The 26,695-nt window shown below is 42.6% G+C and overlaps 3 protein-coding genes and 5 non-coding genes across 9 annotated transcripts in view; 7 read left to right on the top strand and 1 right to left on the bottom strand.

The window, feature by feature from the left end:
• LOC135342024 (vam6/Vps39-like protein) overlaps positions 1–6,656 on the top strand; it is a 29,570-nt gene extending 22,914 nt beyond the window's left edge. The window contains exons 12-23 of the mRNA XM_064538711.1: positions 979–1,078; positions 1,292–1,338; positions 1,578–1,722; positions 1,993–2,129; positions 2,378–2,500; positions 2,656–2,770; positions 3,004–3,132; positions 3,305–3,407; positions 5,441–5,636; positions 5,813–5,947; positions 6,096–6,187; positions 6,408–6,656. Of these exons, the coding sequence (XP_064394781.1) occupies positions 979–1,078; positions 1,292–1,338; positions 1,578–1,722; positions 1,993–2,129; positions 2,378–2,500; positions 2,656–2,770; positions 3,004–3,132; positions 3,305–3,407; positions 5,441–5,636; positions 5,813–5,947; positions 6,096–6,187; positions 6,408–6,573 (1,488 nt within the window). The 3' untranslated portion in view covers positions 6,574–6,656. The remainder of the gene's footprint in view (positions 1–978; positions 1,079–1,291; positions 1,339–1,577; positions 1,723–1,992; positions 2,130–2,377; positions 2,501–2,655; positions 2,771–3,003; positions 3,133–3,304; positions 3,408–5,440; positions 5,637–5,812; positions 5,948–6,095; positions 6,188–6,407) is intronic.
• Trnae-uuc (transfer RNA glutamic acid (anticodon UUC)) lies at positions 1,117–1,188 on the top strand. Its single transcript has one exon. It is a non-coding gene; the product is annotated as a tRNA-Glu (tRNA).
• Trnav-cac (transfer RNA valine (anticodon CAC)) lies at positions 3,577–3,647 on the top strand. The gene has a single exon. It is a non-coding gene; the product is annotated as a tRNA-Val (tRNA).
• Positions 3,708–3,780, top strand: Trnav-uac (transfer RNA valine (anticodon UAC)). The gene has a single exon. It is a non-coding gene; the product is annotated as a tRNA-Val (tRNA).
• Positions 4,875–4,947, top strand: Trnav-uac (transfer RNA valine (anticodon UAC)). Its single transcript has one exon. It is a non-coding gene; the product is annotated as a tRNA-Val (tRNA).
• Trnav-uac (transfer RNA valine (anticodon UAC)) lies at positions 5,022–5,094 on the top strand. The gene has a single exon. It is a non-coding gene; the product is annotated as a tRNA-Val (tRNA).
• Positions 6,657–6,800: 144 nt separating the features above from the next.
• LOC135342036 (uncharacterized) lies at positions 6,801–9,244 on the top strand. 2 transcript variants are annotated; one of them, XM_064538724.1, is made up of 5 exons: positions 6,801–8,194; positions 8,285–8,348; positions 8,432–8,542; positions 8,675–8,845; positions 8,894–9,244. In XM_064538724.1, the coding sequence occupies exons 1-5, from the start codon at positions 7,026–7,028 to the stop codon at positions 9,158–9,160; spliced, it is 1,782 nt and encodes a 593-aa protein (XP_064394794.1). In that variant the 5' UTR covers positions 6,801–7,025; the 3' UTR covers positions 9,161–9,244. The 2 variants fall into 2 exon arrangements, with proteins under 2 accessions (XP_064394794.1, XP_064394793.1); XM_064538723.1 differs by having other exon boundaries at positions 6,802–8,194; positions 8,675–9,244.
• Positions 9,245–10,131: 887 nt separating this feature from the next.
• Positions 10,132–26,695, bottom strand: LOC135342018 (uncharacterized). Its single transcript, XM_064538704.1, has 27 exons — positions 26,303–26,695; positions 25,387–25,584; positions 24,741–25,134; positions 23,869–24,032; positions 23,069–23,170; positions 22,644–22,817; positions 21,439–21,572; positions 20,829–20,910; positions 20,405–20,617; positions 20,187–20,288; positions 19,814–19,985; positions 19,046–19,200; positions 18,746–18,835; positions 18,055–18,249; positions 17,631–17,834; positions 17,247–17,388; positions 17,013–17,158; positions 16,153–16,267; positions 15,720–15,828; positions 15,387–15,586; positions 15,058–15,179; positions 14,060–14,185; positions 13,560–13,762; positions 13,178–13,358; positions 12,173–12,282; positions 11,702–11,900; positions 10,132–11,567 (listed from the first exon to the last, which is right to left on the bottom strand). Exons 1-27 carry the CDS (start codon positions 26,579–26,581, stop codon positions 10,230–10,232), a joined length of 5,649 nt encoding a protein of 1,882 aa, XP_064394774.1. The 5' UTR covers positions 26,582–26,695; the 3' UTR covers positions 10,132–10,229.

Here is a 26,695-nt window from a genome sequence, read left to right as displayed (position 1 = left end):
TTTTCGAGTTTGTAGGTACATGTCCGAGAATGTAGTTCGAATGCGCACTGTGATATAGATGAGTAAGTTTGCTATGACCTGCATTATGAACAGGAACCCACCAGCTTCTCCTATACCTTCTGAGTATCTGTACACTAGCTGGAAACAGAGTATTGTGACATTCTCATTTTCAGCAAATTCCGAGCAGTTTTTAAGAGGGGTGGTGTCGATTGGAGTCTTGTTGTTTGTGTGTAGAGGGAAGCAGTCGAAGTGGGGGTCGCATCCAAAAAATACATTACTGGTGAAAGTGTTCCAAAAGAGAATGAAGCTCACGAGAACTAGAGATATAAAAATTATGAAAAAATATTGCAACACAGAATTTCACTGTTGCTCCAAACATTGTGTATGCGTAGCTGATCTTGTGTGGTTCATTTTCCTTGATCGAGTCGATAGAGTAATCAAACTCCAACAAAAAGTACTTATTTGCTCGTATAACAACATCTCTAATACCATTTCTTAAGTAGTACACAATAATGTAGTCCTTTTTCCTATGTTGGCAACACCTCGTAGCACACTTGGTACTAAGCCAGATCACGAAAGGAGTGATCAGACCAAAGGCCACAATGCTCACCAATAGAGACACTGGTATTAAGTACGTCCATCTGTAGTAGTAATCGTAATCTTTTTTGTTCTCCTGGGTAGCCATGGAAGGTGATCTAATATTTTCTGTTTGTTTTAGTAAGTATGCTTTGCTCTTCCGTTCTGTCTTTGTTTGTTTGTTATGGGAACACCCACTTTTTTGTAACCATATTCATTATTACAGTGTACATCAGGCTTATGATTCTTTCTTTGGAACCTTACTGTTGCGAACCTCATTTCATATTGTGTTAATTTTTGTACCAAAGGTGCATGGTGATTTGAGAATTGTTGGTCCCTGGAAGCATCTGTTCTGGGCTATTGCATTCCTATTTGTTATATTATTCATCCCTTTGCTCACAGACACGTTACAAAGAGACGCAAAAGCTACAGAAGCATCGAGACACAGAAGCCACTAAAGCTGAGAACAGGCTTAGTGATGATGCTGTCAAAAAGCTCACAGGTATGCTTCCAGACATCAATAAGCATGCTTTCAGCTTGTCCCATTTGGTCTAGTGGTTAGGATTCCTGGTTTTCACCCAGGTGGCCCGGGTTCAATTCCCGGAGTGGGAATGTTTTTTATTCAAAAATAGTGATGTGCCCTTGAGTTCAAGCACCCTTTGTTACATTTGACTTGTACAGGTACATAGTTATATTGACATGTTTTTGTTTCCAGAGAGATTGCAGCTTATTGACACAACTCTACTAAAATGCTACGTAAAGGTTAGTTTATAAGCATACATGTATAGGATCAGGAGTGCATGAAGTATAGGATATACTGCATACATTGTTCTCATAATGCGCACATCTTAATTTGCTTTCACAGAAAATTATTAAGCACATCTGGCACTAATGGTAGAGCCCTAGCTTTTGATGTGGCCATGCCTGTTCGTTTTTCCTAGCCATAAGTTACTTTGCTGGTTTTTAGGTACCAAGTTTAGTATTTATCGTTTCTACCGCAGACGGGCAATCACACCCTGATTGGATCCCTAGTCCGCCTGCCTGAAAACTACCTCCACATAACCGAGTGTGAGAGAGTGCTGAAGGCAGAGGACAAGTTTCAGGAGCTTATTGACCTCTACAACTCAAAGAAGCTGCACAAGAGAGGTGCGCCTATTAACTGCATGGTGCCTATATGAACATTCCCCAAGAATGTATTTATGGACTGTAGTGCAGTCATAAGTCTTAAGGGCGGGCCTATGCAGCTAGGTAGGGATGAAGCATTTTAGTCTGAATTGTGTACATTGCAATGCCAAATAGCCATTGCCCTCCTACTGTATTTCTAATAGCCACAATTAAGACCAAACCACTTGCAGAATGTGGATGGATGTAGTGAAATGCTTTTATATGATTTTCCCTGTGTGTTTCTCCATTTAGCTCTGCAGCTGCTCTCCAAGTTTGCACAGGGCCCCAACAGTCCGATGTCAGGTGTGTGGCCTACCATAGAGTACCTCAACAGACTGTCCACCAAATATTTTGACCTCGTGTTGGAGTACTCGATCGTGCCTTTGAAGGTGGGCAAGTCAAGTACTATAAAGCCTTCAGTCATCATTCATCTTTACTGTGCATATAAATTGTAGCTCTGCGGTGGTATATATGTGGTGGTCTGCAGTAGTGCCTTTTTTATAGGGGACCACACTATACCTATAGGTGAAGCACAGGCATAGTATATGTTTTGTGAAAAGCTTTGGATCATTTTTGTTAACTATGGTGAAACCTTGGCTGTGCATGGTGATCACACTCCTCGCTCCCCTATGCCCAGAATGAACCGCATGATGCAATCAGGATATTCACCGATGATGTGGAGGAGGTGAGGGCATATCCACGACAACATGTCCTGGACCACCTCTCGCAACATGCCCCTGACCTTACCATTACATATCTGGTTAGTATCTATTTTATGTGTGTGAGCAATGAGCATATGGAAGTACTTTAGTTTGATTGTTTTGATTTTATGTAAGGTGCTCACAAGAAGAATTTATTGTGAATGTGAACTTTTTTTAGCAGAGAATCAATATTAATTTTGCTCTGTACACACAGGAGCACATCATCGACAGGTGGGATGACACAACGGTGCGGTTTCACAACAAACTGATCCAGCTCTACCAGACCAGGGTCATCAAACTGCTGGAGGAGTACAAGATGAGAATCAAAGGTGGGGTCATGGGCCATAAAATTGCTCATCCTGCTTATTTAGTCAGCACCAAGTCAAAATTCAAAATGTGCCTCAATTTGTGTAGCTCGCTGTATCAGTTTTCTATTTCCTGGGTACAAATTTAGAATGTAGACGACAGGAAAACAACAAACAAAAGATCCTTTACTGTATGATTTGGTTCTATACAGTATACATCTGCGTTAAAAACACTTGTCGTCTATTCTACTCTGCAGGCAAGCCTCGAGCGAGGGCGGGGGAGGAGCCTGGTGACTTGGGAGTGCTGAGGACCAAGCTGTTACGTTTCTTAGCAACCTCCAGACATTACGTTGCTGCTGAACACATCACCTCTTTCCCACAAGACGGTGAATATCAGATCAGACATGCACATGCATGTGTAATTACTTTAACGGGCACATGATTATTAAGTGTTTGCTGTTTTGAATCATCTATACTGCCCAATTCCTGTTGCATAGTGAAAATGAGTTTGTTTAGATATAATGATAATGAATGGGGATTGTTTTTTTGCCAATGCAGACTTGTTTGAGGAACGAGCTCTTCTGCTGTCCAGATTAGAGAAGCACGAGGTTGCACTGGCCATCTACGCTCATGTACTCAAGGAACCAGAACTGGCTGAAGAGTAAGTAGTCAAGTAGTTCGCATAATTATTGTGTGAAGTGATGTTGTATTTGATTTACATGCAGAAGATCTCGGGTCCATTCCCGAGGGAGCCTTTTACCATCATTATTTTGTGACATGTTTGTGAAATTAGAAGCCTCAATCTATTACATTAACCAACAAAATATGTGGGTTCCCTGGTGTAGTGGTTATCATGTCTGCTTCACATGCAGAAGCTCGGGTTTGATCCCCGAGGGAACCTTTTGCCGTTACATGTACGGTGTATGTAAAACTAGAAGCCTCAATTTATAGAGGTGTGTAAGGTTCCCTGGTGTAGTGGTTATCACATCTGCTTTACACGCAGAAGGTCTCGGGTTCGATCCCCGAGGGAACCTTTTGCCATTTTTTGTGACATGTATAGGTAAAATGTAAAATAGAAGCCTCAATCTATTACATTGGCCAAGAAAATATGTGTATAGGTTCCCTGGTGTAGTGGTATCACATCTGCTTTACACGCAGAAGGGAACCTTTTGCCATTTTTTGTGACATGTATAGGTAAAATAGAAGCCTCAATCTATTAACATTTACCAAGAAAAGATGTGTGGGTTCCCTGGTGTAGTGGTTATCACGTCTGCTTCACACGCAGAAGGTCTCGGTTCGGTCCCCGAGTTGCCTTTTTTTGTTACATGTACGGTTAGCCTCGATTCCAGGTCGCTCTCAATTGAGAAAGACGGCCTGGTATACACTGTCTGCGCATGCGTCAATTGCCCCCAAGAATCTTGGGGGTCGAGATATCTAAAATAAACATTGACCAAGAATAGATGTTTAGGTTCCTTGTATCATGCAGAAGGTCTCGGGTTTAATCCCCGAGGGAATCTTTTGCCTTTTTTTTTTGTCAGTAAGACACCTCAATCTAATACATTTATCAAGAAAAATGTGCAGGTTCCTGGTGTAGTGGTTATCACGTCCGCTTTACAAGCAGAAAGTCTTGTGTTCAATCGGCGAGGGAACCTTTTACCATCTTTTTGTCACATGTATGTAAAATTAGAAGCTAATACACTGAAGAAATATATGCTGGTTCCCTGGTGTATATGTAGTGGTTATCACGTTTGCTTTACACGCAGAAGGTCTCGGGTTTGACCGAGGGAACCTACGTACCATCTTTTTGCTACATGTAGGTAAAATTAGAAACCTCAATCTGACCAAGAATACATATGCGTAGAAGGTGTCGGATTCGAACGTTAACCCCGAGGGAATCGTTTTCCATATTTTTGTCACATTCATGTAGGTAAAATTAGAAGCCTCAATCTATTTCATGTACATACCAAGAAAACATCGTACTGGCTTTCTTGTGTAGTGGTTATCACATCTGCTTTACACGCAAAAGGTCTCGGTTCGATCCCCAAGGGAACCTTTTGCCATATTTTTGTCACATGTATGTGGAATTAGAAGCCTCAGTCTATTACATTGATCAAGAAAAAGATGTGTAGGTTCCCTGGTGTAGTGGTTATCACATCTGCTTTACACGCAGAAGGTCTCGGGTTCGATCCCCGAGGGAACTTTTTGCCATCTTTTGTCACATGTATGTGGAATCAGAAGCCTCAGTCTATTACATTGACCAAGAAAAGGATGTGTAGGTTCCCTGGTGTAGTGGTTATCACATCTGCTTTACACGCAGAAGGTCTCGGGTTCGATCCCCGAGGAAACCTTTACCATATTTTTGTCACATGTATAGGTAAAGAAGAATTAAGCCTCAATCTATTACATTGACCAAGAATAGATATGCGGGTTCCCTGTTGTAGTGGTTATCACGCAGAAGGTCCCTGGGTTCAATCCCTGAGGGTCCATCTTTTGTCACATGTATGAGAAATTAGAAGCCTCAAATCACTGCTTAATGTATCACATTGACCAAAAAATGTGTGTGGGTTCCCTGGTGTAGTGCTTATCACATTTTCTTTATATGCAAAAGGTCGGGTTCAATCTCCGATGGAACCTCTTCTTAAAATCTCATTGTACCACATGGCAATTGTTTAATACCTTTTCGTACGCTGGCAGTTACTGTAGGAGAAACTATGACCCTGAGAGAGAGGAGAGCCGTGAGGTGTACCTCTGCCTCATCAAGATGTACTTGTCTCCGCCCAATCTGGCAGACTACGGCATCCGTCTCCCCGATGGCTCGCAGCCTGACGCAAATGTGGAGGATGCTCTGAAAGTTCTGGCCTCTCACCACGGGCTCATTGACACAGCGAAGGTGTTTTGAGGCAGTCTGTTTGATCTGTTGTTACTTATATTGCTGATATCTGTTATATGTACAAGATAAGGGGTTATCGACGTTAGTGGGTAATAATTGGCTTCCATTGATGTAAAGTTAAAGTTTGTATTTCAGAGGTATCTCACTATAACCAATCATTGCTCACTCCCCCTCAGGTATTAGATCTGCTTCCTTTTGATACTCCTCTGTCGAATATCAGGAACTTTCTGGCCACAGTGCTGCAGGAAAAGACCCTACTCCGGAGAAACACTCAGCTAATGAAGAGTCTGCTAGGAGCAGAGTACCTTCAGGTGAGCATCTACATGTATGTATGCTGTAGCGTGCTAAACCCTTTTTTGTTTTAACCACGTGGTGATATTCCAAAGCTATAGTTTAGTTATATACGGGATTGCTATAATTGTATAGAGACACTGTTGTAGTGAAATAATTTTCCTCTAGGTTGCTCAACAGAAAATAAAGGAGCAAGCTCCGATGTTTGTTGTCAATGAGGAATCAGTATGTGCAGCTTGCAACAGGAGACTTGGAACTAGGTGAGCCTGTAGATCACATTATTTGCCGCCGTAAAAACTTTATTATTAGCCATGCTCTGTTTTTTAAAGCATACTCAATTGTTGGTTTTTGCACTGGAATACCTATACCATAAATTATGTCATTTTGCTTGGTATGTATAGCAAGGCCGCACATAATTATATAAAATGCACCCAACCAACCACCACCATGCACCACCATCACACCATGCACACTTAACAGTGCGTTTGCCCGTTATCCCGATGGAGAGGTGGAGCATTACTACTGTGCCAAAGAGAACATTGCCAAAGAACAGATAGCCAGTCCACAGCCACAGGTCATTGAACAAGAACCCTCTTTGTTACCTTCTTCTGGCAAGGATCTGTATCTAGACACAAATCCTTTTTGACCTATAGTTGTGTGTCTTATATGAGTGTGAAATGCCGTGATTTATGTGACATGCTTTATATATGTTGGTTTGTTTGCAATGTTGATGTGGTGGAAATCAAAGGAGGTACAATATCCGCGTGTCAAAGGAAACGTTTTAGACACACATTTCTTAGGTCAAAGTTCGGAATGTGTGTGTTAAAAGACATGCGGATGTCGTACCTCCTCTGGGTGGAAATACCTGGTGGACTATATTAACAATACATGTAGGTGGGTATAATTATATGACCCCACCCACTATCTAAGTGTGTGTAATGGGCTAGCCTCGATTCCAGGCCGCAGGGAAAGGCCTATTGAGGGGCTGAAGTCTAGGCTATAGTAATGGGCATGCGTATAAGGTAAGAGAGCTAGCTCTGATTGATACCTATTCTCGATCTCTTGAAGCTGTGATAAATATTATATACAAAGAAAAGTATGGCAGCTAATGACTTCGAACAAAACATGCGAACTCCTGAGTATACAGCTTTCCAGAGTTGCTATGAGAGCCTTGTTGACACTATTACTCAAGAACCTGGCACATTTTGCAATTCTTTGTTTGCTAAATCGTATATATCATCTGAAGTTCGAGACTATGCCAGAGTAGATGCAATCACTGACAAGCAAAAAGCACATCGACTTGTCGATAGTATATCCGATCGAATAAAACATGATCCTGTTACTTTCCATGGATTTTTGGATATTCTTAAGACTCCATTTACTAACGATTTACTGAAAAAATTGCAGGAATGCTATAAAACTTATCATGACCAAGTAGTTGGAGACGCTTGTATTCAGCAAAAGCAAAACTTAAAGCCAATCAGCACACATAACTCTACTGCCTTCATGTGTCCCTACTGTAGAAAATGCACACTCGAAGAGTTTCTATCGAGAAGACGCTGTCTTGAGGCTACCGGAAAAACTTTATTCCCATATCTTAATACTCCAAGCCTTTCTGTTCAAAACAGACGAATTCTTGAAACCAGGCTCCAGTCAGATACAGAGAAAATGATAACTCTTTTCGCTGAAACTGACACGAATATAGCACAGAATCTTAAAGGCAACATTACTCTCCTCAAAAATTTTGTTCTCAATCTTGTTTCGTCGTTTGGTCACGAGGAGCACCTAGAAAAGTTAGAAAAGGCAGAAACCATTCCTGGAATGTTTGTTGCTCTTCGCCCTTTCAAGTCCTTTCTAAACTATCGCATAATTGAAAAAATTGTGAATCGTTTTGGCTCAGAAGAGAATCAGCAAGATATGCAAACATACATTACAGCTTTCATCGACTTTTGCAAACGAAGTGCTTTCCAGATTCCTCTTAATATTGTACCGCATTTTGGTGGCACTAGTAATACGAGAGTTGTATCAGTTAAGCTCGCATCTAAGGGGGAGGCTTCTCTGAAAGATGTAGTTTCTTCCCAGCAAAAGATAGCTACAATTCTAGGAGTTAATGACTGGGATTTGCATATAGCCTCAATTGAAAAAGGCTGTGTGTGTTTGAGATTTCTTGTGTCGGCACGCCTGGCAGAAAAAAAGTTTCCACTGTCTCAATTCCAGATCAGGGCCCTTAGCAACATTTATGTTACAATCATGAAAGATCACAGTATGTAAGTTTACTCCATGGCCAAAGTAATAGCACACATAAACTTTAATCATAGATAGTCATACTATAATGTAATTATGCATATAAACCATAGGTGTAATGCTGAAGCTGCACAATCACCCACCCAAGTGATAAGACAAAAAGAAAATTTATTAAATGTAAGCCTGCATGTATATATGAGCTGAATTGTAAATGTTAGTTTACTTTTCTAGTGTGTAACAACAATGATTGTTGTATTTAGACTCCTGTGAACAGGAAACAATTAGATCTGCTGTCTCTCAAACAAGCCTTCAAGAGAGACTCACCATCAGATACACAGAACCAGAACGCAGCATCCAAATTACCGGATATGGTAAACTGAATAAAATAATGTGTAAATCTAAATTTCATTATACATAGCTGCATGCATGGTGTAACGTTGTTTGCAGTAATGCCTAACCTATATCTAGATCTAGTTCATTTCCCTGTTATCATGCATGCACAGATTAACTGTTATGGTGCTGTGATTCCTCAAGTCCATGTAACAGTACCAATTGATTCATCAAGAACTGTACATCATCTATCACCTCCATCTAAGCCAGGGCATTTGTCACTCAAAAAGACCTCATCTTCATCATCGGACTCATCAGGATATGAGTCATCTAGATCTAGTATGGTATGTGAGTCACCCACATCTGATATTCATTTTGAAATTCCAGAGCAGCATGCAACACTTACTGCTGACAACTACAAGAATAACTGTCCCAAGATTGATTCATCAAGAACTGTATATCTATCACCTCCATCTAAGCCAGGGCATTTGCCACTCAAAAAGACCTCATCTTCATCATCGGACTCATCAGGATATGAGTCGTCTAGATCTAGTATGGTATGTGAGACACCCACATCTGATATTCATTTTACAGAGCAGCATGCAACACTTACTGCTGACAACTATAAGAATAACTGCCCCAAGATTACCTTCAATTGAATAGTTGTTTCTATTCTACGTTATCATTAATTTACACTCAATTTTCGTATTATTAAATGTGTGCTGCATGTATATAATAATAGTATACATTCAATATCCTGTGTCAAGTATAGATAGTTGTTAGTTGATTCTATTACCTGCATGCATATTATGACGTCTGGCTGAAGTATAATAATAGTGTACCGTCAGAAATATAGGGAATATTGTTTCCTTACTTCGCATGTCAGTGTTTGGTTTTTATACTGATAGCCTTCAATATCCTGTGTGATGTAGTTGTTAATTAGTTGACTGTTATTCTTTATAGCAGTGTAGATCTACCTCTTCAGATCAGGTTATATAGGCCAGAATCTTGTTTCCTTACCTTAGAGCTTAATATTTAGATCTACTTCGCATATCAGTGTTTGGTTTTTGTATACTGATATACTACAACACGCTCTCACTATGCAATTACCTCAATTTTGTTCCCTTTTTCAACCTAACCCACCCACAGTCACTCAATCAATACTCCCTGAAATTAAATAATGCGGGTCGGAATGTGCTGAGAATCCTTATGTTTTCAACAACCTTGAAGTGGGTGTGTTGCGGATTGTTTCATCCTTGTGTGTGGTGGGTGGAGCAAGTGTGTGTGGTGGGTGGAGCAAGTGTGTGTGGTGGGTGGGTGAAACAAGTATATATGTGCAAATAATTAGTAGGTCCCAAGAAAAATAAGCAGACAGGAGCAGTATACATAAAAATATAATCGTAAACCTAAATTAGTAACACACGATCCTTGGATCGCATATTTAGGCGGTTAATTTTTCTGCTGATTTAGCTCATTCGCAGGTAATACGGTATATACATTGGTCGCCTCCACTCAGTCTGCTGCATGTGCATTGATCCAGCCAACCATGGATCCTCCTAGTCTCGTGGACCAGCTATCTTTTAGGGTCGGGGTCCGCGAGACTAGGATCCTCCTACCATATTCATTATCATAATTTTGAAATATAAGGCAGCTTTGTGATATTGGCACTAAAGTGTGATAACAATAAAAGTAAAAGTCAATACATAATTATATTAAACTGGTGATAATTTACAACATGGTGCTAGTGACATTCTTCCCCAGTGAGTCTGGCGAAGGGCTACGACCTAGTATCTTCTGTGGAGGGTCATTCAACAACAGTCTCTTCCCCGTTCCAGATGCTACGCCCATTTCTACCCCCTCAGGGCTGTCTGAATCTCTGTTTTGGATCAGAGGAGTGATAGACGATGTCAGAGAAGCTTCTAAATCGATGGGGGTCTGCCGAGAGAGACCAGCACTTCCTCTGCGACCCACGGCACCTTTCAACTGCGCCATCTTACTCGGTTTTATCACCCCGTGTGAATCCTTCTTCATTAGAAGCTGGTGGGCAGGAGGTGTGGTGTCACCTGGATTTGTAATAGTGATGTTTATTGTTGAATCTGCTGTTGGGTGGGCTGATGAAGATCCAGGTTCAACAAGTGTTATTCCGAATGATGACTCATCAGCTGGCACTGTACCGGCAGAGGTACTTCTTCCTAGGGCTTTGTGGCTTGTAACAGTAGTTTCTGGCATTGCCCTGAGAGGATATTCCGAAATTGTTCTGTCGTACACAGGGTTTTTCCCGATTTGAGCCTGAGTTTCTTTACGTGCAAGATGCTTCCATTTCTTCAGTGGAACAGCTCCTTTTTTGGAACCACGACGTCGTACGCCATTACTAAATCCTTTAGCTCCTAAATTATCGTTCGGTGTACTCGCATCCATCGACCCGTCACCCGATCTCATTTTATTAAGACAACTTCTGACCACAGACGAGAATTCATCACCTCTTGCATCTTCATCAGCCGAGCGTTGCTTTTTGATATTGGCCGTAATCTTCTTGGAAGCTTCCAGTAATGAAATGTGTGGTTTTAGCTGTTGATCTTCGTCTTCTTTCAAAAGTTCATCAGTTGTTTCACGAAGCAACACTTGCGTGGCTAGGACTCGATTGAACACAGTTTTTTGCCTGGCTTTCAAGTTAGATCTTGATGCTGCCGTGGGAGTAAGAGCTAGGAATCTCGGCCCCACAGGTGTGGTAGCAGACACGCTTGGCTCACTGCTTTGTTTGGTCTTCTCTTTCTTGAGCAAATCACTCACAAGATCAGCTAGCTGAGGAGCCTTCTTTGGCCTCCACACCCGATGTGAGTCACCTTCACGGAGGTAAGCCGATTTCTCATTGTCCTCACTTTTAAGGGGAATCATTGTTGGACGTTGTGGTCTGTCGTCATTGATACGTACTTTCTTCTGCACTTTGGCCCAGCCAGTTGCTTTCTCCTGCTCCTCGATCACTGGGTGCTCCTGAGGGTGCAGTCCACCTTCCGCCTCGAGTCTCGTTAGCGTTCGGTCAGCCATTGACCTCCAGTTAATTGCAGCCTGTTAGTAGGATGTGTGAACATTGCAAACACATACGACTGTGATCATATGTAAATTGTGACATGTAAAATACAGATGAAATCAGTGGTTATTGCGTTGGTGTCACAGCACATAATCATCCAATAATGTACTACCTTGGTATGTGGTGTCATGGCTTCACTGGCATCGTCTTCATCAGCCTCCCCGATGGGTGAGAGGGGTGAGGTCAGCATGACGGCAGGGTCTTTCTCCGGGCCCTGGGAGGGATCATCCAAGGAGACGTCCATACTGAAGCTCCTGGCAAACTCGTCAGGGTTCTTATCAAACTCTTTGGATAACATGTCACTCGACTTCCTGCAATATATATTTACATAAACACATGTACAGACTAACACATGCAGTTGACAGGACACGTGTGCATACATTGCAGATTTACATGCAAGTAGTAGTAAATACATGCTCTATTACTGTACATATGGGAGTATTACAGTCACACGGGAATGACACAAGTGCCAAGCTCAACCACTAACGCTTTCTCCTTCAAAAACAACACAAGCTGTACTACAGGCCCAATACTTGCGATGTACAATGTACACAAGTACTACATGTATACAAGTGTGCTGTACCTGAAGAGGATGGCCTTGAACCTCTTGAGTTTGCTGCTGATGGAGGTATGGCGAACCCAGTTGGCAAAAATGGCCAGGAAAAGGTAGAAGATCGTGAAAAACAGAATAACCTGAGGATGAGGAGGAATGGAACAGCCACTTAAGCAGTGACAGCTAATAAAACAAGTGGTGCAAGCTGCGCTGTGCTAATGCCTTTCGCCATGTTTTGCTTTCGCTCAAACGGTATTACAGTGTTATAGAAGAGGTACATGTAATTTGCATGTTATGTTAGCAATTGTAAGTCGACAATGAACGAATTGAATTACAGTGTTATAGAAGAGGAGCTTAATTAATGGAAAGACTTGATGATGATCTTTCAAGAATTCTCAGCAGCAATCATGTACACAAGTATTAATTTTGCATTTCCTGTCAATAATGAATAAATTAAAAAAGGGTGGATTTACAAAGAGGTCAGAGTTCACAAGGGCTGCTGCTTCTGGCAGTGCAAGTGTACAGCTAGCTTTGCATTTCTTTTTTGGCTCTTGTACTAATAGCGCTTTAGTGCAAGGCTAACTCATAAGTTGAATAGAAAGTGTGTGCGAACAGATAATGTAACGAAATATTCTGAACAGAATGGAACAACCTTCACTCTAAGTAAAACTAGCCATAACCCGAGAACAAAGCTATAGTTGGCAAATCTACAAGTCAAAATCCAAGAGAACGTGGCTAGAAGCCTATAGAAGCTGTTAGTTTTCGTCGCATTGCAACCGTTGAGCAGTTATAGCTGGAATAGACACACAGACAGAGACAGACACACACACAGTCAGCTTAACCGTATCTCTCGTGCGGCTACGCCTCGAGGCATAATGAGAACTAAAATATATGTGCCCAATATAAACGGGTGCCCAAGTGAGTTGTAAGCAGTCAATTATTGAAGTAGCACACCCACTGACTCGTTAGGGACAGGGTTTGGCTTTAGCCGACTGCAAGTCTAATACACAGTTATACAAAGCAAGTGTAACTGACCGTGAGATGAATGTAGGGGTTGACTTGGTCAAAGTTGAACTGTTGTAGGATCTGGGTACCTGATTGTAAAAAGCAATCGAACTCTGAACCAGGACAGGGGGCTTGAAAGTCGGATAGCACGAACACGGCTACAGAGGACACAGCGTAATAGTTGGGGTTGATGTACACTAGCCATCGCCACCTAAGGAGGGGGAAGTGTAAACATGAGGCACACACTAGGTCATTGAGTGCTACAGAAGCATGCAACCACAACAAAGTTACATAAAACATTTAGGCCATGAATCCAAAGTTAGGAATACTAGGGGGGGGGGCAACCAATAGTGTAACGTAAGCGCACATGCACCTCCACATACAGAATACCCTAAACGGCCTTTGAACTTACCACCAGCCCAGTTGCTCCACTGGTATGAAGAAGCCACTGGTGAACCCTGCTACTGCTGAGATGCCAGAGGACACTCTGAAGGCGGTGTTGGGGATGGCACAGATGAGGGCAATGAGGAGGGAGATCCAACACTGGCTCAGGGCAACGTTCACTAGGACCACTTGCAGGAAGGCCAGCGCGTTGTATGCTTGGGCATTGATCAACTGTGTGTTTGTGTATTGACAGGTGGATGCGTGTGTATACAATGTATGTATCACCGTGTTGCTACTGAGTACTGTATACGATCATACACAATCAAGCTACTATGCCTTCTTACATAATTATACCTAAATACTGGCATGTGCACACATTTTCCCTAAGCAATGGTTTGATCTCTCGACAGCTTTAGCAATGGGACAATGTACATAATTGCATACATAACCTGGGACAAAGTATAAGTAAGTACAGGCATATACACTTGACAGCAGTGCTACTGCTAGCCGCAATCATAAAGTGCTGACCATGAGGTAGAGAATAGACGCTGAGATAATGGCTGGTAGCACTGAAAGAGCGGAGAACCGGATGAACCCTTGCAGCACCAGGTCAACAGACCGACCCACGCCATCAGCTTTCTCATACGAATACACCTGCAGAATGGAAACGGTTTTTAACTGCTCACGAGTGTAACATCTGAGTATTTGAACCAGTTACTTCCATATAGAGGCTAGAGGAGACGTGGTACCGTGAAAAGTGATATGAAGAGTGTCTTAATCGAGACAGTACTGTACTATGCATACTATTAGGTTATCACATCCAATGTATATAACCAGGACATGCTCACACACCACCACACCATCTGCACACACCACCCTATCACCGCACACACACACACACCACCCCATCACCACACACACACCACCCCATCACCGCACACACACACACCACCCCATCACCGCACACACACACCACCACCGCACACACACCACCCCATCACCGCACACACACCACCCATCACCACACACACACCACCTCATCATCGCACACACACACCACCCCGCACACACACCACCCCATCACCACACACACACACCACCTCATCACCGCACACACACACATACCACCCCATCACCGCACACACACCACCTCATCACCGCACACACACCACCTCATCACCGCACACACACCACCTCATCACCGCACACACACCACCCCATCACCGCACACACACATCACCTCATCATCACACACACACCACCTCATCACCGCACACACACCACCTCATCACCGCACACACACACCACCCCATCACCGCACACACACCACCTCATCACCGCACACACACACATACCACCCCATCACCGCACACACACCACCTCATCACCACACACACACACCACCTCATCACCGCACACACACCACCCCATCACCGCACACACACACCACCCCATCACCGCACACACACCACCTCATCAGCGCACACACACACATACCACCCCATCACTGCACACACAACACATACCTGAAGTGCTCTCTGGTAATAGGGGTACATAGCTGGGAACATGAACAGTCCACTGGCCACAGAGAACACACACACTCCAGAGATGATATACAGAGGTTCCAACTGTTGAAGGTATACAGTTCCTAAGAGAGAGTAATCCAGGTCATAAAAATCCCATTGTGTGTTATATTATGAAAGACTGTCTACTGTATACTTGTAGTGATCGACTCAGCTGCGATACATTGTACTATAGCTCTAGCCATAGTCAAGATTCACTAAATACTTTCATACATTCAGCAATGGTTTTATTGAATTCCAGGCACGTTAGAACAATATAAGGTGCAACTCACCGAGTACAAATCCAAAAGCAAAGAACATAAAAGGTAGGAAGAAAACAAAGCCTCTCTTGGATCCTCGAGCCTCAAGAGTGGCCATTCGTGTGAACAGGTCTGCCTGCCTCCTGGCAACCTTCTTAGAACCAAACAGAGCGTAGGAGAAAGTATTCGAGATAGTGTCTAGAGAGTTTATTGAAGTGCTGTACTCCTTCCATCTGCATGTGAAGAAGGAGCAATGTCTAAAGCATTTTGTAGACTGTACACATTTTGAATAAAGCGTAGAAAATGCACTCATTAATTTTGATGTACATGTACATGTCAAAGCAAGATTCTGAATTACATGTGTACCTTGCTGCAGTGATAGCCCTCTTCACAAGCCGTGGCTCATCTGACATTTGGTAGTGATCGGTGATTATCTGTCTCATCTTCTGGTTTCCCAACATGTCCATGATAACATCTAGATATCGTACCAAAAAAGAGGCGGATTAGAGTTAGAAACTGTACCGTGTAGCACACACACTGTATTGTATTAAGTGTAGCTAGTATCGATATCCTATAAGCAGCGCTGAGGGTTATAAACATGTTTATCTGGTGTACGTACGTATATAGTGCATGCAAGGATAAACAGCAAATTAAAGAAACAGTAGAGCATTAACTATAACTAATTACGCTAAGTATCAACTATAATATCCTGATTATTTGAGTTGGAACAGTAGTACACACACACAGATGAAAACGAGGAAGAAGTTAGACTACATATATTATGCTGCATGTCGCTAACCTGCAGGATTGTGGTCCTCCAGCTCAGGGATGACCAGACCTTGTTCCAGGTAGCGTGCAGTCAAGGCATTGACGAACACTTCGTAGGCCTTCTCAGGGGCTCCGTGGTAGGCAACCTGGGGGGAGGGGAACTATCATGTGACTCTGTCACACACACAAATCTTAGTGAGTCATTAAACACACACGAGTTCAGTAACTGAAGCACAAGGATCTAATCTGACATATCAACTATCTATAATGAATGAAAGCACCAAAGGTGCTGATGCCTCGGTGGAGATGCCAAAGCTACATAACATAAAGCTACTAATAGCTTTTATACACAATTAATTTTGCTGCATGCAAAAACTCTGAGAGTGGGTAATGATCGACCATGATTGTTGTTAAAAATGATCGATGCCAAAAATTCAAGTCTAAAATTAATGGCTGCATAATAGCAGAGCCTTGCAGCTCTCTTCTCACTCTTGCAGCTACCAATAGCTAGCGTTCTAGTGCAGAGCTAACTACTAAGTAGAGTAGCAACACTCGGTAAACAAGTTTGGCTACGTGCTCTTCTGAAAAGGCTGCAATGGCATTCCAAGTAAGCAAAACTAGGCATAACTCGAGAACGAAGCATTATTTTGCAAATCCACGAATTAAAATTCAAGTAAACATGACTAGAAGCCTATAGAAACTCTTACTTGCACTTGATTCATCCTTGAGCAGCTGTAGCAGTCTACACACACAGACACACAGACACACAAACACACTACCGTATACCTCGCTTGCGCATGCGCACCGAGGCATAATTACATTAATGATCTTTACCAAACGTTTGCTTGAAACTTATTTTGACTGTCCATACTAGCTGCTGTGCACACTCACCTTTCCGTCTGAGAGCAGTACTAGTCTGTCGAACATGTGGAATATCTCGAGTCGTGGCTGATGGATAGTGAGGACCACTGTGCGGTTGGAGTCAGCCAGCTTGTTCAGGTGAGAGAGGAGTTCAAATGAACCGGTGGCATCGAGACCTGTGTCGGAACACAAACAATATTATATCACGCCATCAGTACAAAGCTATACATCTAGATATCGTACTGTCAAAAATACTGGACTAACCCGATGTTGGTTCATCCAAAAAGATAATACTGGGCATTTTCAACAGCTGTAGGGCAACAGCAAGTCGTCTTTTCTGGCCACCACTGAGACCGGGACCGGTAGCTCCACCCACCACTGTTTCAGCTAGCTTGGTTAGTCCAGTCTGAAGTAACGACAAACAAAAGTCACTAGTGCTCAAGCATACACACATGGTAACCTTTATTGTACATGTATGTAAAAATGTATGCAACTTCGTAGTTGCACAGTATTAGTATTGCCACGACTACAATATACATATACATACAAACAGAAGGTTCTACACTTATAGGTTTTCAACACTGTACGTATGTACGTACGTACATTAATTTGCTACTACTTTCCGTGTAACAACTGAATGTCACTCACCACTTCCACTACTTGTTCTATCCTCTCAAACTTCTCTTTGAGTGTGAACGTCTTGGGTAGCTTCATCTGAGCGGCCAGTGTCAAGTTTTCTCTCACAGTGAGCTCTTCGTAATAAGGTGTGGCCAACTGGAGGACGTACCCAGTATTAGCCACATACCAGTCACGAATCTCATCCATTGGAATGCCGTTCACGTAGATCTCCCCCTGAGGGTGGGTTAATTGTGTCGTACAGTGCTTTGTAGTGCATTGGACAGTACGTGACACAAATGAAGATAGATTACAGATACATGGCTGATACACGTACAATGTATCTGTACTACATGCATGTATACACGTACATGTATCTGTACATACATGCATGAATACACTTAATACGTACACCTGATTGTACGTATCAACCTTTACTATCACACTTGTACAACACCTGAAAAGTTCCTGTCTTCCTTCGGCCAGTCATGAGGTCGAGGAAAGTGGTCTTGCCACATCCAGAAGGACCCATCACACCAATCATTTCCCCGGGGTTGAAATAGACTGAGACGGCTTTCAAAATTTTCTTCTTTCGATAGCCGAACACTTCCTTCTCTACCTCAACCTCATGCATGCATGCAGCCTCAGGCGTCTGGGTGGGGAGAAATCGAGGCTTTACTGGGTTTACTCAATCGCTTTTGAGCCTAACCGTACGTGTCATGTATCAGTTACATTCATCACATAGTGGAATTTAAAAACTATGAATGCTGTTTATGGGTGGGGCCAAACGTGGCCATTTACGTGTACAACGTCAACCTTAGAGCACACTAGCAGCTTACAGTACAGCCACACGTTGGTTACCTGAGAGTCTGTGCTCAACCTTTGAGCCTAGCTGCTTATTGTATGCATGCTTACAGTACAGCCACACGTTGGTTACCTGAGAGTCTGTGCTGAGCCTAGCTAGCTGCTTATTGTATGCATGCTTACAGTACAGCCACACTTAAGTTACCTGAGAGTCTGTGCTGAGCCTAGCTAGCTGCGCATTGTATGCATGCTTACAGTACAGCCACACTTGGTTACCTGAGAGTCTGTGCTGAGCCTAGCTGCTTATTGTATGCATGCTTACAGTACAGCCACACTTAAGTTACCTGAGAGTCTGAGCACACTGGAGGGATACTCTTCCCGGCAAGGTGAGGAGGCACTGATCCTTTCTTGGAGAACTTATGTCTCTTCAGGTCCTGTGCATGCAGTGGAGACGAACGACACATTAAAACACATTTCTTACGTATAGCAAAACATTAACGTGAGGAGAATAAGCAGCTGGAGAATTTTAAAAGAAAAGAGCAGTCATGACTGACGGTGCTTATGCACTGTTTGCTACGACAAGGGTCAAAAACAATACACAAACACCAAGATCTATAGTGTTACTGTGATAGTTCAGTACTCACAGCATTGGATCTTTTCCTCCGAGAAGTTTCAGGGAGCACAAAGTGAGATGTGCGTCGAAGCAGAGCAGAGGCACGGTTTCGTGTGGTCTTATGACGCCCACTGCGTCTGATGCTGGCCCCTGAGAGGCTAAACAAGCGTGATGAGCGACTTGACTCTGTGGGGAGGAAGTAACCATGGTAATATGTCGTAATACAAGAACAAGTCATGCAGGAAGAGTTTTCAGCAATTGTAAGACTATAGCTAGTATGCACTATAGCCGGCTAGAGAGACTAAGAGAGTAAATTAATTAACACAAAATAACAGTCATTCCGATTTAGGATAGTCACTACAGTTGAGCCTTGATTATCCAAACACCTGGTGTCCCCACCTCATCCAAAATATTTAGATACCAGAATGACTCTAAATGAGCCACGCCCATCGATAATTCAAGTAGCCTCTGCATGTAAAATCAGCAGACGATGTCCAGAGCTTTTACAAATTTACTAGTCTTGGACATGCATCAGTGGACAGAACAAGGTAGCAAGCTATACTGTTAGGATAATCTGAAGTGTTAGTCTGCTTCTGCTAATCAGCAACGCAAAAAGCTTTTAACCACGTGGACACTTATGCGCATACATGTGTGAGTAGGTGTTTGCTATGAATTTTGGCCGAATCTTTCATCAGATAACCGAGAATTCGGATGATCGGGGTTCAAATAATCGACTGTATACATGCATTATTACGCTGTATTGTGTGTTGACTGTATGACATGTAACCACTTTGTGTACCTTCTGGCTCACTATCCGAGTCACTGGATGTATTGGCAATGTTGTTGAGCACAATTGGAGCTGTCTGGTCTTTTTTTTCGTCTTTTACTGCCTTTTTTGCTCGGAATGACACGGAGTAGTGAATGTCCAGACAGGATACTGCGATGGCGTCTTCTTCTTCACATCTAGGAAACTGCGAGTGTGTAGGAGGGGGGTTGGATATGTGTATGAAAATGCATTAAAATTGTACATTTTGCAATGATATTGCAACCATTAACTATGATTGTACAGTGTAAACTCTCATATCGGCTTACAGCATAAAACAACTTTTAGAAACAACACGTATGTACATAATGTACACAGCACACATATTGAACAGCCTCCTCCCACTCACTCCTAGGACGTCCTCTTCCGCCTCACCGCGGCGCTGGTCCAAAATATCCAAGTATGCATCCTGCTTTCTCTCGAGACGGTAGAGCCACACCACAAACAACATCTGCAGTGGCAACAACATCATGTAGGAATGTCGATTACATTTGTAATAGTGCTAGCAACATAATTATACTTTGTTTGTCTACTGTTTGTCCGACTCTAAGCAGTGTCGTATTGTACCTTCATGAACAGACTGATGACAGAGAGGCCCATAATGAGACAGGCAATGAGGACCTTGGACCAAGGTGGCCAGTTATTTTGACCAGCATTGAGTAGGGTGAGCCTATCGGGGCATACACCAGGGTGGCAGTAGGGGCCCTGACAGGTGGCACGGTACTGATACGAATTGATGTTGCTGTTGTCAATGCGCATGTACCAGTCCAACAGCGCACCCTGCATGAGTATACACACGTACATGCATGTAATTGGGGAACACATGATATCGATTATCCTACAACAGCCTGCAAATTATACACACATATGTAGACACTGACTTGTACAATATCCACTACAGGTTCATACGCTTAGCCAGGGTGAAAGTTGATCAAGGGCAAGTGTTCAAATAGATAGGGTGTACATGAATACAAGTCATGAAACCACAGACCTGGATGGTGATGGTACGATTTCGTTCAGTAGGAGTGTTTGCAAGGTTAGATGAGTTCCAGCGACCTTGCTCAATGGTGTGCCTGCATGTGAGGACGACAGTCATTAGGTACATACAGTTTTAACAGAGCTGTACATGTACGTGTACACAAGTGGAGCAGTGTGGCACAATTTACACTATAGGTTTGAGAACAATTAACTGCAACAATTACCCTTGCACAAAGTACATGCATGTACAAGCTAATTATATTGACCACTATGTGTACAAATAAGCCTCCATGCTGTCCAATTTTATGCCTGGGTATCGTATTACAAATTCATGACTCGTTGTACGCATTACACCTTGTGATGTTATTAAGAGACGCCAGTTAACTAGCACCCCCACATGTGACAATGCCACACAAGGGCTATGAATATTAGTAAAAACAAACAGTGTTGCAGTATCGATAACAGTAACAGCAGGCGTCTAGTGAGTATACACTCACAAAACATACAATTTGGGAAAAGACAATTATTTGTTTTGATTGAGCATACAGCTCTATAGCTACTATATAGTACACATGAAACTTAATACTGTAATCACATGCCCCAAAACAAACACAGCCACCTACCGAAATTGAAGAACATCTCGGTCAATGTTGATTCCATCGTTGCCAAGGACACTATTTGGTTCTCCTCTGAGAGTGGAGGTGGCCAGGTAGACGTGCTGCATACACTGAGGCAGGTACACCGCAAGATTGTCAAACTGTGAAGAGAGGGTGGGTATGAGTGATCGACGATGCGTATCCATATACTAACACGTCACTGTAAACAAAATTGTCAAGTGTTGCACGAAAGTTTGAGTCCAATATGACATACATGCATGTATCTAAGCAACAAGGATACGTATATGGTATGAATGGTCGATTAACCACTTACTATCTAAAGCCATAACAATGAACTACGGACATGGTACGGAATATTCAACAAGGGCTAGCTCTGCAATAGCACGCATAATTATACAGTTACCGAGGCACTAGCCAGGCTTTAAGGTTTTACACACGTACGTAAATAAGAAGGAAGCAGCAGAAAGACAATCGTACGCGGTCTAAACCTAAACCACAAAAAGTTGTGATGTACTACCTCCCTGAAACCCTGATATAATGAGGTGGTCACTCGACATTCATTCAGAGAATAGTTGTACAGCAGTTTTAAGCACCTTTGCAACACATGAACGCAAGCATAAAACCACAATGTACTATTGTAGTAAATTGTGGTTACTCAAATGGGAGACCATCTGCAGTACTGTCCAGTCCAGTGGTGTACTAAAAGTAGGAATCAGGCCCCTAACACTGCATGCTTGCTTTTTACCCAAGCTCAATTGAATCAAAGATCAAGCTTTTAATTGTACCAAATACACCAATCAATACCAGAGCATGCAATTTTTTTAGGGGACTACCCTAAGACCCCCTTGCAGGCACTTTAATATGTGTGCACATGCGTATCAGCTCCCCTTCTAAATTTTTTCCATGCTCTCTACGCCACTGCTGTCACTGCTGTCAATAATTTTGATTTTACTCTATACAAGTCATGAATAACATCATTCTCCATATCACATCTGTGGAGTAGGCCTTATTACTGCAACCCTGTATAGCTAGATCTATAGTCGTTGTGTTAGTACACTGGCCAATTTTTATTTGGTAAGAAACCACTCAAGGCTAGCCTGCATGTAGTCCATGTTTACATTGTGGGTTTACATTGTGGTTTACCCATTTGTGTGTGTGTGTTGCAAAGGTGCTGTATACAGCTGGCTGTACTGTTACTGTTATTCCATTACCTGGTTGAGAGAGTCGATGATGGTGGTGTTCATGGCTCCCCCGTATTCTCCGAGCAATCGCAGGAAGTTGATGATAAAGTCTGCACTCACTCCTTCTTCATCCACGTCAGCTGCTGTGGTGCCCAGACTTTGAGTAGAAGCGTTTCGACGCAACTCATTGCTCTCATCGAACACCTGTGAAAGTGTTATAATCAATCAGTTAGAGTACTGCACGCATAAACAATACACACTGGATGAATTATCTGATTTCCTTAAAACTACATGTATATGTATACACACAGGAATACACGTTAAATATGGCCGTTCCTGAGTGTTTTCTGATTGTATTACAGCTTAAAGAAATACATTTTAATCCAAGCTTGGTCGCAGCCATGGCAACGCATGCACTCAACACAAGTGCAGTACACATGCAAGTCTTCACTCGCCTGTTGAGCAGCTGGCACGAGGAGGAACACGTCGTAGATGCTGGAGATAGCAAACACTCTAACATCCTCGGGAAAGTAACGCAGGGACCCGGTGGTGTTCACCTGGGGCAAAGGGAACAGGTTAGATACTACTTTGTAGTGCGGTCAAATACATCACCTAAATACATATCCACACAGGTGTTGCAAAATTGCACAAATTACACAACAGCCAGCTATAACTACTACAACAACTGTATGTAGTGTTCTTCAGCTATTCATCTTTTGCTACTGTACGCAGACACGTATGTGTATCAGCAAGTAAGGCATAGTCAGGTATTATATTCAGCTTTCCTTGCAACACCTGATCTGCTCATTAATGAGCCGTACAATGTACATGTACATGTACATGTACATGTAGATGAGCTCTGTGAAAAATGTGTCTAACTATTGGGCTTGGAATGCTAAACTAACTCTCAGTATATATAAAGTTCCATGGATCCTCAGATTCCAGATTGCATGAACACAAAGTGACATGCGCTCAACTCCTCTACTGGCTGCATTGATTGCATCACTAATGGAGTCAGAGAAGCTAATTAACAGGCTGAATGGGAGTAATAACTCACAATTTGATTGAGGAATACGCAAACAGAGCACCTACAGTTACAAATCAAAGGTATGCAGACGTGCTTAGGAGAAGCCAACATGTAACCAGTTGCATAAAACACCATGTCTCATGATGGGAAGGTCATTAAAGAACAACACTATACGTACATGCTTAACCTCCAACCCCCCCCCCCCACACACACCTCACAGAGTCTTACCGTGGTGAACATGCAGTGGGCGGAGATACAGCAGGGGAACCCGAGAGAGGTGTCATTACATGCCTCGTTGGACTTGAGTATGCCGAGTAGTCGACGGTTGTTCTCCCTCTGCTCTCGAGACTCTGTCCGACTGGCAGTTCCATCGAATATCCGATAGATGGAGTCTAAGAGTGCATGTGCAGGTGTGGAATGGTGGTGTGTGAATATATGGGAACACTGGATGTGCACACACTGTATAGATTGTCTATGTAGCTCACACTGTGTAGATTGTCTATGTAGCTCACACTGAGAGTACGTATGAGCATTTGCATGATGAGTTCCTAGAATATTGATTACCTGGTGTGCAATATCATTATACAACTTCAAAGCAACTATAGCTGGAGGAGGTTTATTTATTTGATTAGCACATCACATACTACTTATAGACAACTTTGCTGGGAAGTAATTTGCACAATTCTACAGGTATGCCCCAGTAATCCTACAATCTTTAGAGTGCGTATACAATGTGCTCTAGCTCACATTGCAAATTTCTAATGACCACAAAATAAGCACATTCTTTATAGACCATACACATGCTTGAGTTGAAGACCATCAATATTATCAAGGTCCATGACAAAAAAGAGAGAGTATCGAGCGTAGCATAGCCTTGCATCAGATGTAATCGAAAATGACCGGACTTCTTGCTTGGTAACTGACCAATCGGAGTGCCCAGAGCCGCTACTTGCCTCGAGGCAGCAATAACTTTACAGCATTAATTGATCATGCATTTCAGGCCAGAATCAACACATTACTGTATGATGCAAGGCTATGCTACGTTGGATACTCTCTTGAGATGTTGCATACTTAATACTCAATACAATACAATACCTTACCTTGAAAGTTGATAAACCATGCAGAATCAAAAATGACAAACAGTTCCGCGTTTGGTTGCAGCTGTCTTTGCAACCACTGGGCGTGGTTGACCACACCCACACCACCAGCACTCGAACCGGACAGCACTATTTCTGTGGCCATTCCCATACCATGACCATTCACCAATTGATTGATAATCGACTGAAATATTTTCTTCCCTCGGAACGTAAATTGAAGGCCTGCAGAAGAAGGATTAAAGTCGAAGCAAGTGAAATTGAAACAGTCGCATTCTGTTCCTTCTTGCTCATCTCCCAGCCACAGATCGGAGGAGCAGTAGGGAATGATGACGTGGTTGTGTGCAGGGAATAGCTTGTTGTATTGGTCATTACGATCAAAGAAGTCAGTGCCGTTAATCTGTGTGTGGGTTGAGCAGTGAAAACCTGTTATACGCAAGTACTTTTATGAGCAACAACTGTTAGCACGACTGTGTACAGTAAATACACTGCTAGGCCTACATGTACATTCATTGCGATGTACACTGTAAGTTGCATGGAGAACATAGAATTGGCAAATTGTTAGAAAAAGCCTTCAGCATTAACCACACATAATTATTAAAATTAATGTGCCAATTAATTATCTGCCTCGTTTTTAAGCCATAAGACGTACCTCAAAGCCATCAGGAAATTGGCTGCTTGTATTGAAGCATTTCATGGAGCTCATCAGGGGGTTAATAACTGTTTCCGGGTCCTCTGGGCTGTCGATATTGTTGACAGTGTTGTCCCATGCCAGCTGTGGGTCGAACCGACCGAAAGGAGGAAATCTCGGTGCATCTGATGGAGTCCTGGCATCATACGTCCGACGTGTCTGTGTGTGTGTGTGTGTGTGGGGGGGGGGGGGTTATATGTTATGCACAGTGCTAGACTATGTTATAATTATGTACCAACACAAAACATTTAATTAAAAGTGATATAGTTATTATCTGAAAGGGAATGACGACACAGTGTTGTGCGGTGGCTTCTCAATAGCACCCTTGAAATCAGCTAGCTACTAGAACCCAGCTATGTGCAAATAAAGAGTCAATCAGCACGTGAATATTCTGTCACCTTTTTATAACAATTATGTCATTCGACCAGTAGAAACGACAAAATTAGCTCAAAATAATATACTGCAGTGCTACCATGTATACACAATGTTATCACTTATGTGCACAGTGCACTGAGTGAATGCATAAGTGAATCAACAATCATGCCACCATGGTCAATTCATACAAAATTCCAATTCAAGTGCATGTGGCTAGGATGAGACTAATTAAAACCAGAAGCATACAGTGTCAATATAATCAATATACTGCCTAAAAGCCGGTAGTTATCTTAGTGCATGCACATCACTTTGCAGCGTTTAAATCACTAACCTCATGCATGCAGTTAATATTGTTGGTCTATTACCACTTAGATACAGCTACCCATACATGCATAGTTAGACCTTCTACACCTTGATGTGCTACTGATCAAACTGTAGCGATTGATCAATACAGAAAACACTTTTATATGTATAGACTGGATGTTTCGTTCAATAGATTTACCTTACTGTTGAAGAAGCGCCTGTTGCAGGTATCATTAGAGTAACACAGGCTTCCACTCTCCAGGAAAATTACCCACTTTCCAGAACGTGGGTCAGTATTGTTTCTGTTCCTACTGATGAAAAAGCCAGCTCTAGTTCGGTCATTGCACAAAGCAGTGTTATCTGCAGCTTTCACCCATCTCATAGTTGACTCCACTTGGCCTAGGGTCACACACACCAGCTGAGCGCCCAGAAGCACAGCAAACAGGCTGCTTGTGATGCTAGCTCGTCCAGCCCACATTTGCAGGCAGCAATCCTAGCTTGGAGCAGCTCAAACTTAACTATCACTGCACTATGAACGTATAAAAGTAACCTTTGGTTGCATGTATATGTACAATTACTATAATGACCCTTA

This window comes from Halichondria panicea, chromosome 9 (assembly GCF_963675165.1).
Source record: "Halichondria panicea chromosome 9, odHalPani1.1, whole genome shotgun sequence".
Taxonomy (NCBI): Eukaryota; Metazoa; Porifera; class Demospongiae; order Suberitida; family Halichondriidae; genus Halichondria; species Halichondria panicea.
The sequence above is the reverse complement of the archived record's forward strand: the minus strand, read 5'-3'. Positions and strand labels throughout refer to the sequence as shown.

What these genes read in the sequence shown, in the direction of transcription:
- LOC135342036 (XM_064538723.1), top strand. Translation starts at nt 7,026, where the DNA reads ATGGCAGCTAATGACTTCGAACAAAACATGCGAACTCCTGAGTATACA. An exon ending in ATCATGAAAGATCACAGTAT is followed by an intron (nt 8,195 to 8,284) that starts GTAAGTTTACTC and finishes TATAAACCATAG; the next exon opens with GTGTAATGCTGAAGCTGCAC. An exon ending in AAAAAGAAAATTTATTAAAT is followed by an intron (nt 8,349 to 8,431) that starts GTAAGCCTGCAT and finishes TGTTGTATTTAG; the next exon opens with ACTCCTGTGAACAGGAAACA.
- LOC135342018 (XM_064538704.1), bottom strand. Translation starts at nt 26,581, where the DNA reads ATGTGGGCTGGACGAGCTAGCATCACAAGCAGCCTGTTTGCTGTGCTT. An exon ending in ATTACCAGAGAGCACTTCAG is followed by an intron (nt 14,186 to 15,057) that starts GTATGTGTTGTG and finishes TCCATTCTGCAG; the next exon opens with GTGTATTCGTATGAGAAAGC. An exon ending in CCATGACACCACATACCAAG is followed by an intron (nt 11,568 to 11,701) that starts GTAGTACATTAT and finishes TCCTACTAACAG; the next exon opens with GCTGCAATTAACTGGAGGTC.